This window comes from Hyperolius riggenbachi, chromosome 1 (assembly GCF_040937935.1).
Source record: "Hyperolius riggenbachi isolate aHypRig1 chromosome 1, aHypRig1.pri, whole genome shotgun sequence".
Classification (NCBI taxonomy): domain Eukaryota; kingdom Metazoa; phylum Chordata; class Amphibia; order Anura; family Hyperoliidae; genus Hyperolius; species Hyperolius riggenbachi.
In genome coordinates, this window is record NC_090646.1 from 606216317 (window position 1) to 606232446 (window position 16130).

A 16130-nucleotide genomic window follows, 5' to 3' on the forward strand; every position below is an offset into this window, starting at 1 on the left:
TCGCAAGGTCCCCCTGCTTAAGAAGGCCCGTCTGAAGTTTGCCAATGAACACCTGAATGATTCTGTGAGTGACTGGGAGAAGGTGCTGTGGTCTGATGAGACCAAAATAGAGCTCTTTGGCATTAACTCAACTCGCTGTGTTTGGAGGAAGAAAAATGCTGCCTATGACCCCCAAAACACCGTCCCCACCGTCAAGCATGGGGGTGGAAACATTTTGCTTTGGGGGTGTTTTTCTGCTAAGGGCACAGGACAACTTAATCGCATTAACGGGAAAATGGACGGAGCCATGTATTATGAAATCCTGAACGACCACCTCCTTCCCTCTGCCAGGAAACTGAAAATGGGTCGTGGATGGGTGTTCCAGCACGACAATGACCCAAAACATACAGCAAAGGCAACAAAGGAGTGGATCAAGAAGAAGCACATTAAGGTCATAGAGTGGCCTAGTCAGTCTCCGGCCCTTAATCCAATAGAAAACCTATGGAGGGAGCTCAAGCTCAGAGTTGCACAGAGACAGCCTCGAAACCTTAGGGATTTAGAGATGATCTGCAAAGAGGAGTGGACCAACATTCCTCCTAAAATGTGTGCAAACTTGGTCATCAATTACAAGAAACGTTTTGACCTCTGTGCTTGCAAACAAGGGTTTTTCCACTAAGTATTAAGTCTTTTATTGTTAGAGGGTTCAAAAACTTATTTCACTCAATGAAATGCAAATCAGTTGCTATCTTTTATTTAAGGTTATTTTTTCGATTTTCTTTTTGATGTGCTATCTGCCACTGTTAAAATAAATCTACCATTGAAATGATACTGTTCTGAGACTTTTCATTTCTTTGTCATTGGACAAACTTACAAAATCAGTGAGGGGTCAAATAATTATTTCCTCCACTGTATATATAAAGTTACTTGTTAAGGTAGCCATACACTGGTCGATTTGCCATCAGATTCGACCAACAGATAGATCCCTCTCTGATCGAATCTGATCAGAGAGGGATCGTATGGCTACCTTTACTGCAAACAGATTGTGAACCGATTTCAGCCTGAAACCGTTCACAATCTGTTGTGGTGGTGGTGGTGCTGCCGCCGCTCCCCCCGCCCGCATGCCCGCATACATTACCTGCTCCGCCGGCGAGACTCCACTCCCCAGGTCTCCGCTGTCTTCTCCGCTCTGGTCTCCAGGTCCAGCATGCTTTACTTCTTCCTGCCCGGCAGGAAGTTTAAACAGTAGAGCTCCCTCTACTGTTTAAACTTCCTGCCGGGCAGGAGGAACTGAAGCATGCCGGAGACCAGCGCGGACACGGAGCAGCGGTGACCGGGGGTAGTCGTGCCGGCGGAGCAGGTAATGTATGCGGCTCTATTGCGTCGGTCGTCGGGTACTCGAACGCCGCTAGCGACGCGCTCCCTACCCGCGGGCGATCAACGGTAATTTTCCGCACGGAGCGATCGACGGGATCGGACGAAATGGATCGAAATTCGGCGTGTAGCGCGAACGATTGGCAGCAGATTCGATCCCAGTGATCAAATCTGCTGTCGAAACGGCGGCAAATCGGGCCAGTGTATGGCCAGCTTTATAGTTAGTTTTTCATCTCGGATCCGCTTTAAAGTGACCCTGAACACAACCAAAAATAAATAAATATGCTACTAAAACCTATAGCTTCTCAGTGGCTTCAAACAACACTGTCTTACCAGTGTATCCTTACCTGAATCCTTATCACTATGCTAAATGAAAAAATAAAAGCAAACTTTATGGACAGGAACCACCATTTTGATAGGGTGTGGCAGCCTCCTATGCAGGTGTTCGAGATGCTCTTGATAACTTCTGACATTCTCTTGCACGTGGGTGTAGGTTTCTCTCTTGTCGGATATTTTCAATCGAGCCATCAGCGGCTCGATTGATAAGGAAGCAAACTTACCGTGTATGCCCAGCATAATACTTTCCAGGGCTATGGATTTTGCACAAAAATCAACCGACTCCAACTCCTCAAGTTATAAAATCACTGACTCGGGTACCGAAAATTGCTCTGACTCCACAGCCCTGGTTGTTGCCGCTATTAATGTTTGTTGTTCGTCCTTTTGTTAATTAAGATAGCACTAAACTACTATATAATACTAGGTTTATGTCACAGATTCTTAGCACCTGTTGCGTATTTTCAAAACCTTGTTATGCAATATTTTTATTGGACTTTCATACCATTGTCTGTATGCTATTGGGCCACATCGGCCTTTTGGATAGCATTTAGTATGTATCAATACCTCTGCTACCCAATAAATGTTCTTTGAAACTAAAAATAAATACGGTAGTCATATACTTTCCGCTCCAGGTTCCTTTAGTGTGCAATCAGTTTCCTTCCTTAATATAACGTCCTCTCTCTGTTTTGCAGACAATTTGAGATAATCTGAAATGAGTGGTGACAGGAAAATCTTCTTTTTGCGTTGCTGGAAATGCAGAAAGCGAGTGGCAGATTCGGAGTGCTTGGCCAGAGATGGAGAATGTGCGCAGTGTCAGGTGAGTGAGGCAAGGCAACAATCATCCAGAAGACTTCTCAGGCCTGACTGCCACTATTCACACACCTTTCAATGGCTTCTTGAAATGTTGTAAGTCCTCTTATAACTCACAATGCAGCTTTATTTCATGAAAATGGAGAGGCAGTGGTGCTCGAACTATCCATGGACCAGCGGTTGCCTTTAGGCTGGGAGCACACTAGGCTGTGCAGAAAAACATGAGTTTTCTGCATTGGACATGATTCATCTGTTTTCACCTTATCTATAATTTATAAATAAGGAACACGTGCTAGTGATAATGATTTAATCTATAAAATTCTCATGTACATAGATAAAATGCTAAAAAAACCACACCTATAACAAAACACTCATGCCTTTCATACTATTCACAATCATACCATAAATTCATCAGGTGTATCCAAAACCTCTTCCTAACAACCTGAGCTAATTAAGATCTACACCTAGACTCTAGATTGCTTGTTGGCAGTCCTTAATAGCATATGATTCCTGGAGCATAGAAAAAAGGCTTTTTTCTTTTCTTTCTTTCTTTCCAGCAACTATTCCAAAAATAGATCGTATATTAAGATCCTATTCATGAGAAGAGTTGATCAATTTTGTGCAATAAACAGGTGTCAGTTCCAACAGTGCATCACTCAGCCTCAGTGGATTCAGCCCGTTTGATATGTGCTGTCAGTTTTTCACACAGGCATCTTCTAAGACTTTATAAGTCACACTGCATAGATCAGCCTCAGTGGATTCAGCCCGTTTCATATGTGCTAACAGTCTCGTTTACAAGCGCTTTTTCAAGCGTGACTTTACAGCAAACTATGTTCAATCAGAGTACCTCTATGTCTTAGAAGCTCCTCTCCCCGATCTTCAAGCTATAGACTCAGCCGGGTACTTCAGAGCTCCCTTTTCCGTTCAGCTCTCGGCGATGCTTGGTCGCATACGTCACTTCCTGCTGACAAGTTCAGTGTGACGCCCGCTGTCTGTTCCAGCAAGCCGTAAGCTGCTCTTTCTGGTGACGTCACCTTAAAGCAATAGGATCCTTTGATGTGCAAATGGTCGCTAAGCGCTATTGCGGCCAGTTTAGTTCCTAAATGCTCCAGAAACGGTTTGTTCAGTTACAAGAGAACCTCTACGCGTTTCAGCTATAATACGTTAGCCTTCTTCAGGAGGATTGATTTTACTCGACATAGTTCATCCACTTAAATAGGTTTTTGCCTGCTCCACCACCCATGTGCAGGTTTATCTCCGCCCACCTCATCATTATGCAAAGTGTGGGTTTATGCAAGTACTTAGCTCATTTTGGCACCTCACAGCTTTTCTTATGCAGATTTATCAACACCCACCTCATCATTATGCACGTGTGGGTTTATGCAAATCCTTATACTACCTCTATGACATCTCACAGCTTATCATGTGCATATTTGTCTTCACCCTTCTCATCAATATGCAAATGTGGGTTTATGCAGATATTTTACTCATAACTTATCATACCACCATCACAGCAATCCATGCATAATTCTACTCCTTTCATCAATCATGCCTATTGTTTGAATGTATAGTCATTCATTAAAAAAGCGAATGTTTCCATCTCGCTATTTAATCCTTTTGGCATCAATGTGTCCAGCTGAAAGATCCATCTGGATTCATTCCTAGACATTTTCCTAATAAAATCACCCCCCCTCGGACTCCTCTTTATCACTTCTAAACCAAAAAAGATTGTACCTTTCAAACTTCCATTATGTCTCTCTTTATAATGGTTAGAAAGTGGGTGTTTCTCATTTTTCTTAAGTATATTTTTAAAATGTTCCCCTATACGTGTATGCAATACTCTCTTTGTTCTTCCAACATATCTTTTATGACAGGGACATTGGATACAATATATGACCCCCTTCGTATTGCATGTTATGGAGTCTTTAATTTTAAAGGACACCCCAGCCGGTGTAATGACTTCAGTGACTTTTCCAGGATTATGTGTCATTCTGCAGTTATTGCAGAATCCACATCTTTTAAAACCCTGTTGTCCTTTTAATATCATTGACATATCTCCTTTATTAATTTCATTAGCAGCTGTGGCAATAGAAAGGCCCACATTAGGGGCTCTTTTAAAAATTAGTTTTGGGTTCTCTGGTAATATTTCCCCCAGAATTTTATCCTCCTTCAATACGTTCCAGTGTTTCCGGACAATTCCAGATATCACCCTGGATTGTGATGTGTATTGAAGGACCATGGAAAAGTCACTCCCGTCCCACTCTGTTTTAGTTTTTGGGGCTAATAAGTCTTCTCTTTTCTTACATGCAATCACCCTTCTAGATTCCTCTATCTGTCTTTTGGGGTAACCTTTTTCAAGGAGGCAGTTCTCGAGATTCTCCGCTTCTTCATTATATTCAGCAATTTCTGTACAATTGCGTCGCAATCTCGTGAACTGCCCCCTGGGAACACCATTCAACCAGCGTGGTAGATGACAGCTGGTATGAAGGATGTAGCTGTTCACATCCACTGCCTTCTGGAAAGTTTTTGTCTTTAAAACTCCAGAATCGATGTATATTTCTAGGTCTAGAAAGCTTACCCTGGTATCACTTATATTCGCAGTAAACTTAATATTCCAGTCATTGTTGTTAGCACTAACAATGAACTGTTCCAATGAATGTCGGTCACCCCTCCAGACCAATAGTACATCATCTATAAAACGGCGCCATAGGACCCGGCTCGCGCCGGGGCCACCATCTCCATAAATGTGGTGGTCTTCCCAATGGGACATAAATAAATTTGCATAAGCCGGTGCGAACCGGGTCCCCATCGCCGTTCCACTGGCCTGTAGGTACCAATCTTCCCCAAATTGGAAATAATTGTGTTCCAGTATGAATTGGATCGCTTCTAATATGAATTCCGCCTGCAATGGGTCCATTGTGATGTCTTTATTCAAATAAAACTTTACTGCTTCCAGCCCCCTCTGGTGGTCAATAATTGTATATAATGAAGTCACATCCAAAGTGCATAACAGCCATCCTTCCTCCCATTTCAAATCCTCCAATATGTTTAAAATATGTTTGGTGTCCTCCAGATATGCCAATGTCTCCCTAGTATACTTCTGTAGGAAGGAGTCGACATATCTAGAGAGATTAGAGGTTAGAGACCCCACCCCTGACACAATTGGCCTACCTGGGGGGGTATTGATACATTTATGGACTTTCGGCAGATGGTAAAACAATGGCCTCCTTGGGAATTTAATGTCAAGATACTGGTGTTCTTTCTCTGATAAGATATCGAAATCTAAGCCTTTATCCAGTAGGGCTTTCAATTCCCTCACGAATTCAGTAGTTGGATCATTCCTCAAACGGCAATACGTTTTTTGATCCCCTAGCAGTCTCATTGCTTCTTCTTGATATGCACTTGTATCCTGCACCACTATCCCCCCACCCTTATCCGCTGGTCGTATAGTGATCGCAAAATCATTACGCAATTCTTTCAAAGCGTTCCGTTCACCTTTAGTTAGATTATCATTATAGATTTTCTTAGTTTTTATACGTCTGATATCTTTCTCAACTAAATTTTCAAACGCTGTCATCGCGTCACTATATTCACTTAGCGGGAAAAAGGATGAGGGTTTTTTCAAAGTAGTGTGGTGGAAGATCTCGTGTTGCGGTTCTTCCAGTACTGGCCTTTTCAGGAAATATTTTTTTAAACACATTTTTCGCATAAATTTCTTTATGTCGACATAAGTGTTAAATTGATTTAATTTATTACACGGTGCAAATTTTAGACCCTTTTTCAAGAGACTCTTTTCCTCATCAGTTAATTTTCGTTTACTAATGTTGAATACCCCACCCCCATCCTTATCTTCTTCCTCTTCAACCTCAGCTCCTAGTTCTATTTTCTTTTTACGTCTCCTCTTCCCCCCCCCTGCACCCCCTTTTACGGTAGTTGGCCTGGGTGTGCGTAAAAAATATTGGCTAATGGAGTTTTCACCTTATCTATGTTACATTTTTAAGCACCCAAAGAGCAAAAATATAATATAATTAAGGTAAGAAAAGTAATTTAGAAATGAAGTTAATCAGGAACAAATTACTTTAAGTGATTATATTGCTTGTAAATTTGCTGAAAGGTTATATTTATTAACTAGGTGATAAATAAGTCATGTGTTAGAAGTTTTGTGAATAGAGTCCATTGTGCATTTCTGCATTTTTTTTTCCTTTTTCAATAGATTAAAATACAGCATCATATTTAATTTATAAAAAACATGTAAAATCGCACATGCACTGCGCCACCATTGAAATACATTGTGTGCGTTTTTAGAAAAATATGCAGCAAGTTGTGCGGTTTGAAAAACGTACATTATAAAACGCATAGATATAATTATTTTTTTTTTTTTTTATGCGGCCCATCGACTTCAGAGTTCTCTCTAAGCCCTATTAGCCGGGTCCTCTGCCCAACTAATTTTTGGAGCGCCTGGTTGTCATGGCTCTCTTATCAGGGCTGCACATACAAAGGAGGTGGGGCAAGCCAGCAGAGCAGTGAATAATAATAATTAAGGAGTGAGATCACATATTCGCAGCTCTCTGGTCCTGCATGTCAGCAGCAGATCAGGAAAGAGCGTCTCCTCTACCAGTGCATAGTACTGCAATCCCTAGAGTTTGCTGCCTGAATTACCACCATGCAAACCTAAATCATGTCATTCAGGCAGTAAACTCACTTTTTGATTTCAGTGAATTTTATATACGGTAGTAAAGAGAAACCTGTTCCAGGCATTTTCCACCATCTTTCTGCTTCTGACTGTAGCCAATCCTGATGTAATTTCCTCCCTTACTCCCTTACTTTTTTTTTTCTCCTAGAAACTTCTCTTTCATATCTAGCTTGCTTTGTATACACTTGTGAGCCCAGCATAGATCGTATTTCAGCAGCTTCTGCAAAGGGGTGAGGTGTATTTCCCTTCTTAGCACCAGCCTGTCAAACTGAACTACCCTCAGCCAGTCATTGAGGAGCATGAATGTGGGAGGGGAGATAACAAGCTTCCCTTTCCTTGGCAATGTACCAGAACAGAGCCGAGCTGACTGGGATAAGATTCATTACAGCAGAAACCGTATTATATTGCAATGCAGACTGCATGTAGTCTACATAATAAGCACAGCGCAGTGGGTAAATGGAATTTGATTTTGTGGCTGAAAATCCCTCTTAAGTAAGGTGAAGTTAAAAAAAAAAAAAACAGACTCTTACCTCAGTAGAGGGAAGCCTCTGGATAGCCCGGAGACTTCCCCCATCCTCTTTGAGCCCAAGGATTATGTGCTGGGTTCCTCTAAGCATATTCAACAAGAGCTTGTAGAATATGCTTGACTGAAGGATCTCATTGAATACTTAGAGGAACGGTGAGGGAGACCCCAAGGACAACAAGCAGCTCCAGGAGACATGGGAGGAGATAATCTAGCAATCCATGAGCTTCATTATTTTTTTTTTTCTCCCAGTCAGGAAAACTTTAAGAGGTGGGTAATGGGAGGGAACATCTCTGCAAGACTGCCTCTTCCTGTCTGAAAATTTGACGTGAGCCAAAAGTCAGCTTTTTAATGAAGGCGTTGTAGGGGGCGGGCAGAACAAGGAGAGGAACAGACAACACACTGCTGTGTGTGGATCCAGCATGAACATACCTCTGTATAGGTAGCCAACGGTAGGCCCCAGTATAGGTGGGTAGCCAAATGTGCTTCCCCAGTATAGGTAGCCAAGCCAAAATTTGCAAAAAGGTAATCAGGTGTGTGAACTGAACGCAAGAAAATCAAGTGGCCGGTGATATATAGCCAGATCCAAAACATTTTTGCAATTATATAATTTCAAAAAGAAAGAAGGCAGAGAATATAGGTCTTTTACAAGATCAGGCAGGCAACTCAATTGTGGAGAGCGAAATTTTAAATGCATGCTTTGTTTCTGTCTTGGCTATATGGTCAGGCATATTGCAGAGGAAATTTATGTGTTGATAAATGTAAAGTCATGCACATTGGAGGTACCAATGGTACGTCATCATATAAAATAAATGGCTTACAGCTGGGAATATCAAACTTGGAGAAGGACTTGAGAATACTGGTTGATAACAAGTTAAGTAACCATATACAATACCAAGCAGTGGTAGCTAAAGCAAATACAATTCTGGGATGCATAAAGTGGGAAATAAAATCTCGAGATGCTGGTATACTACTCCCTCTGCATAAATCACTTGTAAAGCCACATCTCGAGTATGGAATACAGTTTTGGGCAATTAATCAGAGGGATAGAAGGTTTCACTTACCAAGAAAGGTTAGACAAACCATGCTTATTTAGCTTGGAAAAGTGAACAAGGGTTGACCTAATTAACATGTATAAATGCATCAGAGGACAATACAAAAACTTGGCAGAGTAACTTTTTGTCCCTAGGCTTGTACAATGGACATGATCTGCGTATGGAGGAAAAAAGATATTCCTGTATTTTAAAGAGGGCATAGTGGAAATTGCCTATCATGTAAGTCTATTAGCAGTACAAAATTGGCATTGGGGTTTGTTTTCACAGTGTTTTTGAAAAAAATAGATCTGATATTTTTCCTGTTGTTGAAAAGGCAGATTATTAAAAACTCAAACGTATGTGCAGCTGTGGATGCAAATTCATAAAAAAACACAAATCCAAAACTGCTAATGCAGAGAAAAACACATGTTTTTTGTGCAGACAGTTGTGCTCCCAGCCTGGAGAAAACAATCCATGGCATCTCAGTAATGTAGGCATAGAAGAACAAGGGATACAGCATAATGGTTCTTTAAAGTGGACATGAACTCTTGTACAGGACAGAAGGGAAACAGAGAAATGCACCCTGTATGTATTTAGAGAGTTTAGCCTGTAATCCCACACAACCTGTAACTAATCACAACTGTAATTTTATCCCTCAGCTGGGTCCGCTGACTGCCTCAGCAGAGCAGCTAATTTGTAAACACAGGTTGTTAACACTATGTCTGCTTCCATGAAAACAGGAAGTAGACCCACTGCAGATTTATTGCAGGATTTTTATCAGCTGTAACAAAGAAATGTTTTTCTTTAAAGCTTATTATGCTGTTGGGTGTATTTTAGAGCAGAGCGGAAGTTCTGAGATCAGGTCCGCTTTAAACATGCAGCGGTAGACCAGCTGTTTCTGTAGCCTATACAAGTGGCATTGTGTAGCTGCTTGTAGCCTTGGTCTTGCCTTCACAGCTATGCACAGCAAGTCTCTCCACGTAAATACATGTCCAGGGAGATCTGCTAAGTGGAAAGTGATGAGTAATAAAAGGCAGTGGTAGCAGTGATGCATGAAGCGAAGTGCCTCTAGGAGCAGCAGCTCATCTTCAGCAGGTGGGTGAACACTGACTTACAGAGACAGACGAAAGAACACAGTTCCTTGCAAAGCTAAGCAAATACTACACTTTAAAGGTATACTCAGTCAGGACTGAAAATAACGTCATTGCTCAAGGCTTCTGGGGTTTTTTATTCTTCAAGGTATAGTGTGACAAAGCTTCCCACTGCTTAGAATAGAATAACTGGCAAATGTGTGAAAAGATTTCCCATTCTGGCTGTGGCCGTCTCTAGGCTGCCTCTATGAGGAATATAGTGGCTGGGAGCAGAAGCATGTGTAATATATGCTGGAACCAAGTCTTCTATCTATTGTAGTAAAGGGGCCCATACACTGGTCGATTTCAGCCATCAATCGAGGGATCGATTCTATGGAATTGATCGCTCGCAAATTGATTCTATCAAATCAGCCGATCGATTTGAGGCCAATTTTGATCGATTTCGATGGATTTGATCTATCTGACTGGATGGAAAATCTAGGTCAATCTGTTGCTGCCAGCAGATCGATGGCCCATAGAGTTGCATTGGATCTAATAGTCCAATAATGCATTTAGATCGATTTCCAATAGATTTCATCCTGAAAACTATTGGAAATATGTTCCTAGTGTGTGGCACACATCAGATTCCTGTCAGATTCAACCTGACAGGCATCTGACAGAAATCTATCTGATGGTCGAATCTGCTGCAAATCTATCAGTGTATGACCACTTTAAAGGTGGATATGGTTTGCAGATAGATCCCACTTTGATCATTATCTGATCACAGCGGGATCTATCTGCTCAATTCCCTCCGCACACTACACACAGATTTCCAATAGATCGCAGCATGAAATCTTAAAGCAGATCCGAGATGAAAAACTAACTATAACAAGTAACTTGTCTATGTATCTTATCTAAAGTTTAGATAGTTTACACACAAAATCTAGCTGCAAACAGTTTTAATAGAATATGATTATTTCTTCCTGTGATACAATGACAGCAGCCATGTTATTTGTAAACATTACACAGAGGCAGGCTTATCTGCATCTTGAGCAAAAAAAACGAATCCCCTCCTCCTCCCTCCTCCCCTCTGCCTCTGAAATCTCTGGCTAGTAATACCTCCCCCTCCTCCTGCCCAAACTGAGCTCCCATGAGCCCTTGCTACTGTCTGAAAGTGCCTTGGCTCTCTGAAAACCTGTGGGCGAGGCTTGGTTAGTTTATAGGGAATTACAGTATTAAAACAAAAACAAAAAAGTATTTGGCTTGAAGAATGCCCTATAAACAATAGGAAAGGAACCCAATTATGCAATGTGTAAAAGTTCATCTCGGATCCACTTTAATTCTGTGTGTGCCTGCCGGGTCCCAGTCAGTCCCCTAACGGTCCTCCACGGGCTGCTCTGTCCTCTCCTGTCCGCAGCGTGGTCCTGGTCTCTGCTTCTCCATGCAGCTGCTCTGTCTTCACCTATGTGCCCCCGGGTACTTATGTGGTGTAATGCAGGGGACAGACACTAGGGGCACTGTGACCACTAGAAGCTTCTAGTATTTAGCCTCTGCGTTATGTCACACAGGCACACGGGAACACAGAAGTGAAGAAGATAGAACAGCCGCCAGGGAGAAGCAGAGACCGGGACCATGAGGCGGTCAGGTGAGAGTACGTTCATTGGTCGTGAAACGTAACGCCGCTAGTGACACACCGAACTGCCGAACAACCAACATTTTCAGTCCAGACCAATTGCGTCAATCAATCAGGCCAAATGCTGCACTGATTGCTCACCAATTCGTTCAGAGCAATTGATTCATCAGTATATCGACAGATTAAATTGATGATTTAAAACTAAAACGGCAGAATACTGAGATTTTTTTTTTCTGATTATTCCCATTAAAATGCATTTACAATAAAATAATTCTTAGCAAAAGTACTACCTGGAGAAAGCCTAATTGGTGGTGAAAAAAACAAGGTATGGATCAATTCAGTGTGATAACTAGTGATAAAGTTATTGACAAATGAATGGGAGGCGCGCAGAAAAGGTGAAAACTGCTCTGGTCTATAAGGGGAACACAACCTGTAGTGGTCAAGTGGTTAAAGTATACCTGAAGTAAGAAGGATATAAAGACTGTTATATTTATTTCCTTTTAACCAGCTGAGCGGTCTGGACGAGCTCAGCTCGTCCAAAACCGCCAGCGGCTGCCGCTCAGGCCCTGCTGGGCCGATTTTAATGAAATAAAAAGCAGCACACGCAGCCGGCACTTTGCCAGCCGCGTGTGCTGCCTGATCGCCGCCGCTCTGCGGCGATTCGCCGCGAGCAGCGGCGAAAGAGGGTCCCCCCAGCCGCCTGAGCCCAGCGTAGCCGGAACAAAAAGTTCCGGCCAGCGCTAAGGGCTGGATCGGAGGCGGCTGACGTCAGGACGTCGGCTGACGTCGATGACGTCACTCCGCTCGTCGCTATGGCGACGATATAAGCAAAACAAGGAAGGCCGCTCATTGCGGCCTTCCTTGTTTATTCTGGGCGCCGGAGGCGATCGGAAGATCGCCTCCGGAGCGCCCTCTAGTGGGCTTTCATGCAGCCAACTTTCAGTTGGCTGCATGAAATAGTTTTTTTTTTATTTAAAAAAAACCCTCCCGCAGCCACCCTGGCGATTTAATCAGAGCGCCAGGGTGGTTAAGCAATACCAGTTGCCTGAAAGTCCTGTTGATCTTTCTGGCAACATGAATCACACACTTGAAACAAGCATGCAGCTAATCCAGTCAGACTTCAGTCAGAAACATCTGATCTGCATGTTTGTTCAGGGTCTAGGGCTAAATGCATTAGAGGCAGATGATAAATAGAGCAGCCAGGAAGTCTGCATTGATAAAAAGGAAATCAATATGGCAGCCTCCATTTCTTTCACATTTCAGGTGTCTGAGGTGAGTGTGATGTAGAGGCTGCAGTATTTATTTCCTATTTAAACAATGCATGTTGCCTGGCTGTCTTCCTGATCCTCTGTGTCTAATGCTTTTAGCTAACAACCTGAACAAGCATGCAGAGCAGGTACTCTGACTCGGACTGGATTAACTCTCCTGGCGGTAACCCCGCCAGGAGGATTTCTCAGGCCCTGCTGGGCCGATTTGCATAATTTTTTTTTTTTTTTTGCTACACGCAGCTAGAACTTTGCTAGCTGCGTGTGCACACCGATCGCCGCCGCGCCGACCCCCCCCCCCATCCTAGACCCCTTGCGCAGCCTGGCCTATCAGCGCCAGGCAACGCTGAGGGGTGGATCGGGACTCCCAATGACGTCACGACGTCATCACGACCGTCGTCATGGCGGCGGAAAAAGCCCTCCAGGAAAGGATTTCCTGGTTGCAGATTGCCGGTGGCGATTGGAGTGGGTGGGGGGATGCCGCTGCACAGCGGCTATCATGTAGCGAGCCCTAATTAATTTAAAAAATGCTGCGCTGCCCCCTGGCGGTTTTTAATAGACCGCCAGGAGGGTTAACCACAAGCTTGTTTCATGGTTGTGGCTCAGAAACTACTGATGACAGATCAACAGGACTGTCAATATAATATGACAGCCTCTGTATCTCTCTCACCTCGGGTTCACTTTAAAGGGATCCTGAGCAGAGGCATAAATTGAAAATCTGGCCTTACCTGGGGCTTCCTCCAGCCCCCCATAGCCCGCGAGGTCCGCCGGCATCCTCTTGGTCTTTTCCATAGTTGTGCTGGAGGTTCCGGTAATCGGGCAACTTTGGCTGAAGGTGCGCATGCGCCCACCTGGCATGTTATCACGCCGTTCAGTGTAAGCATCCTGCGCATGTGCGGTTTAGTCTTTAGATAACCGCGCGGGGCGCTTGCACAACACGCCAGGTGCGCACTTGCACGACTTCAGCCGAAGTCGCCATGTAAGCGACCAAGAGGATGCCGGGATACCTCTCAGACTACTTTGGGGGCTAGAGGAAGCCTCAGGTGTGTCCAGATTCTCAGTTTTTGCCTCTGCTCAGGATCCCTTTGCCTCACATGTTGAAGTCATGTGCGGCATTGAAAGCCATGACATGTTCAGTGTGATGACATCCTTACTTTCCATGATTACACCAATCCTTGCTGTCATGCATCATGAACTTGAAGCGAGTGACCCTTCTGATGGGTTTCACGCCAACAAACGCTACTGGAAGCTAGAAACCCCTGTACAAGTATTAGACATTATTGTTGTCCTTGTCACATGCTATTAAACACTGACTCAATGAAACTTGTATTAGCGTTGAAAAGTCAAGACAAACGAATAGAAGCTGGAAGTTCACTGATATGATTACTGAAGCACCCACATTATTCAGCTGAAATCACTGCTGAAAAGGCTGCTAATGTGTTTTATTATTCAGTTTTGTTTAGTAGGTTAGTTGCATCTGAGGGCTGGTGCACACCAGAGCGGTTCTGGAGCATTTTTTAAAACGCTTGCAGGGGGGAAACCGCTTGGCTAATGAAAGTGAATGGGCTGGTGCACACCAGAGCGGTTCGGTTTTTCCACAAACGCAAACTCGGGGGCTGCAGCATTTTTGAGATTTGAGGTCTTTCTGCCTCAATGTTAAGTATAGGAAAGTGGAAAACCGCTCTGAAAAACGCTAGATCAGAGCGGTTTTCCAGGCGTTTTTGTTACAGAAGCTGTTCAGTAACAGCTTTACTGTAACAAAATATGGCATCTGCTGCACAAAAACGCTCCAAAAAACACGAGGCATTTTTAGAAATCCTCTCTAAACATGCCTAGAATCTCTCTGAAAATCTGCTTCAAAAACCTCTAGCGTTTTGCAGCTCTACTAGAGGTTTTTGGTGTGCACTGGCCCTGGCTCTGTAGGCCTGTGGTTTCTGGCATAGCAAGCTACATGCTGTATTCACAACCTTATCTATAGCTTCTACTATAGAAGAAATTACATCTGGATAAGCAAAGGCCAGTTAGGGCCCTTTTCCACTAGCAATTGCTTAAACGCTTGCGATTGCGCAAGTACGTAATTGTTTTATGCAATTTTGCATATGCAATGCATTACATTGCAAAATCGCAGCCAATCCAGTCCGTATCGCACCCCCGTACACAAGGATGAATCTACAGTGGATCTCTGTCGCCCAACAGGGATCAGTGCATGATCCTTTTGGCGACAGAGCAGACCTGATGCTTTGCAGATGCTCCGTCAGCCTTCTGGCTGGCGAGGTGTCTGTTGCTATGGGGGGGGGGGGGGCAGAGGGAGAATGAGCAGCATGGGGCGGAGTGAATTCCCACAGGTGGCGAGGGTGGGGAGAACAATGTGGTCATGCGGACATAGTATTTTTAGCAGACACGCTGGTCTGACTCCCGATTCTCGGCCTTGGTAGTCTTCTCCAGTGCTGCTCATCAGGATTCCGGATATCCGGGCAACCCGGATATCCGAACATTTTTACGCTATCCGATTCGGATTCCGGATTTAAAAAAAAAACAAACGGCTAGCTATCTGCGGATATTTGGCCGCATAACCCGGATATCCGCGGATATTGCAGATATCCTGATCCGAAATACTGTAACTAAGGAGATGACATCCTGGAGCCAATCAGAGGGCTCCTAGCAGAAGCCCTAGCAACCAATCACAGAGGGGAACCCTGGCCAGCCCCACCTGACCTTATTGAGCCAATCAGAGGGCTCCCAGCCTAAACCCTGGCACCCAATCACAGAAAGGAATACTGGCCAGCACCCGTTTAATGAGGGCTGCCATGATGAGACATATCTGAATGCTCACTAAGAGACATGCTCCAGTGCTGGTGGCCTACCAAGGGCTGTACACAGTTATAAACCTACAGCTCTTCAGTGATTAACCCCTTCACTACTATTACTACTTACTGTATTGTTAAATCGTGTGTGTGCTCCAGTGCTGCTGGGCCTAGTAGCAAGGGCTGTACACAGTGATAAGCTGTTCAGTGATTAACCCCATCACTACACTATTGTTAAATAGTTAATTAGCTTGATTGATGTCATTGAATGACAGTCAGTTTGTGCTCCAGTGCTGCTGGCCTAGCAGTGATAAACCAAAATCTGTTCAGTGATTAACACCTTCACTATCACTACACTATTCTTAAATCATTAATTAGTTTGATGTCAATTGTGTGACAGAGTGTGTGCTGCAGGCAGCTGCTATGTGTCTGTGTGTGTGCTATGCATAGACCAGGCCAGCTGCTGCCTGCTGGCCAGCTATTAGCCTTAGGTATAGGTTAGGGATTAGGGGATAGGACTACTGTGTTATTGTGTAGTTAGTACTGTAGTACTGCATATTTAATCCAAAACACAATTGCTGCGTAATTTTTTGGAGGTGTCTTGGCTGAAAA

At 43.7% G+C, this 16130-nt stretch overlaps 1 protein-coding gene across 2 annotated transcripts in view; it reads left to right on the plus strand.

Moving 5' to 3' along the window:
- RNF180 (ring finger protein 180) overlaps positions 1-16130 on the plus strand; it is a 69455-nt gene that overhangs the window by 5380 nt on the left and 47945 nt on the right. For both annotated transcript variants that reach the window (XM_068249714.1, XM_068249719.1), the window contains exon 2: positions 2379-2503. In XM_068249714.1, coding sequence (XP_068105815.1) covers positions 2399-2503 — 105 coding nt within the window. In that variant the 5' untranslated portion in view covers positions 2379-2398. The remainder of the gene's footprint in view (positions 1-2378; positions 2504-16130) is intronic.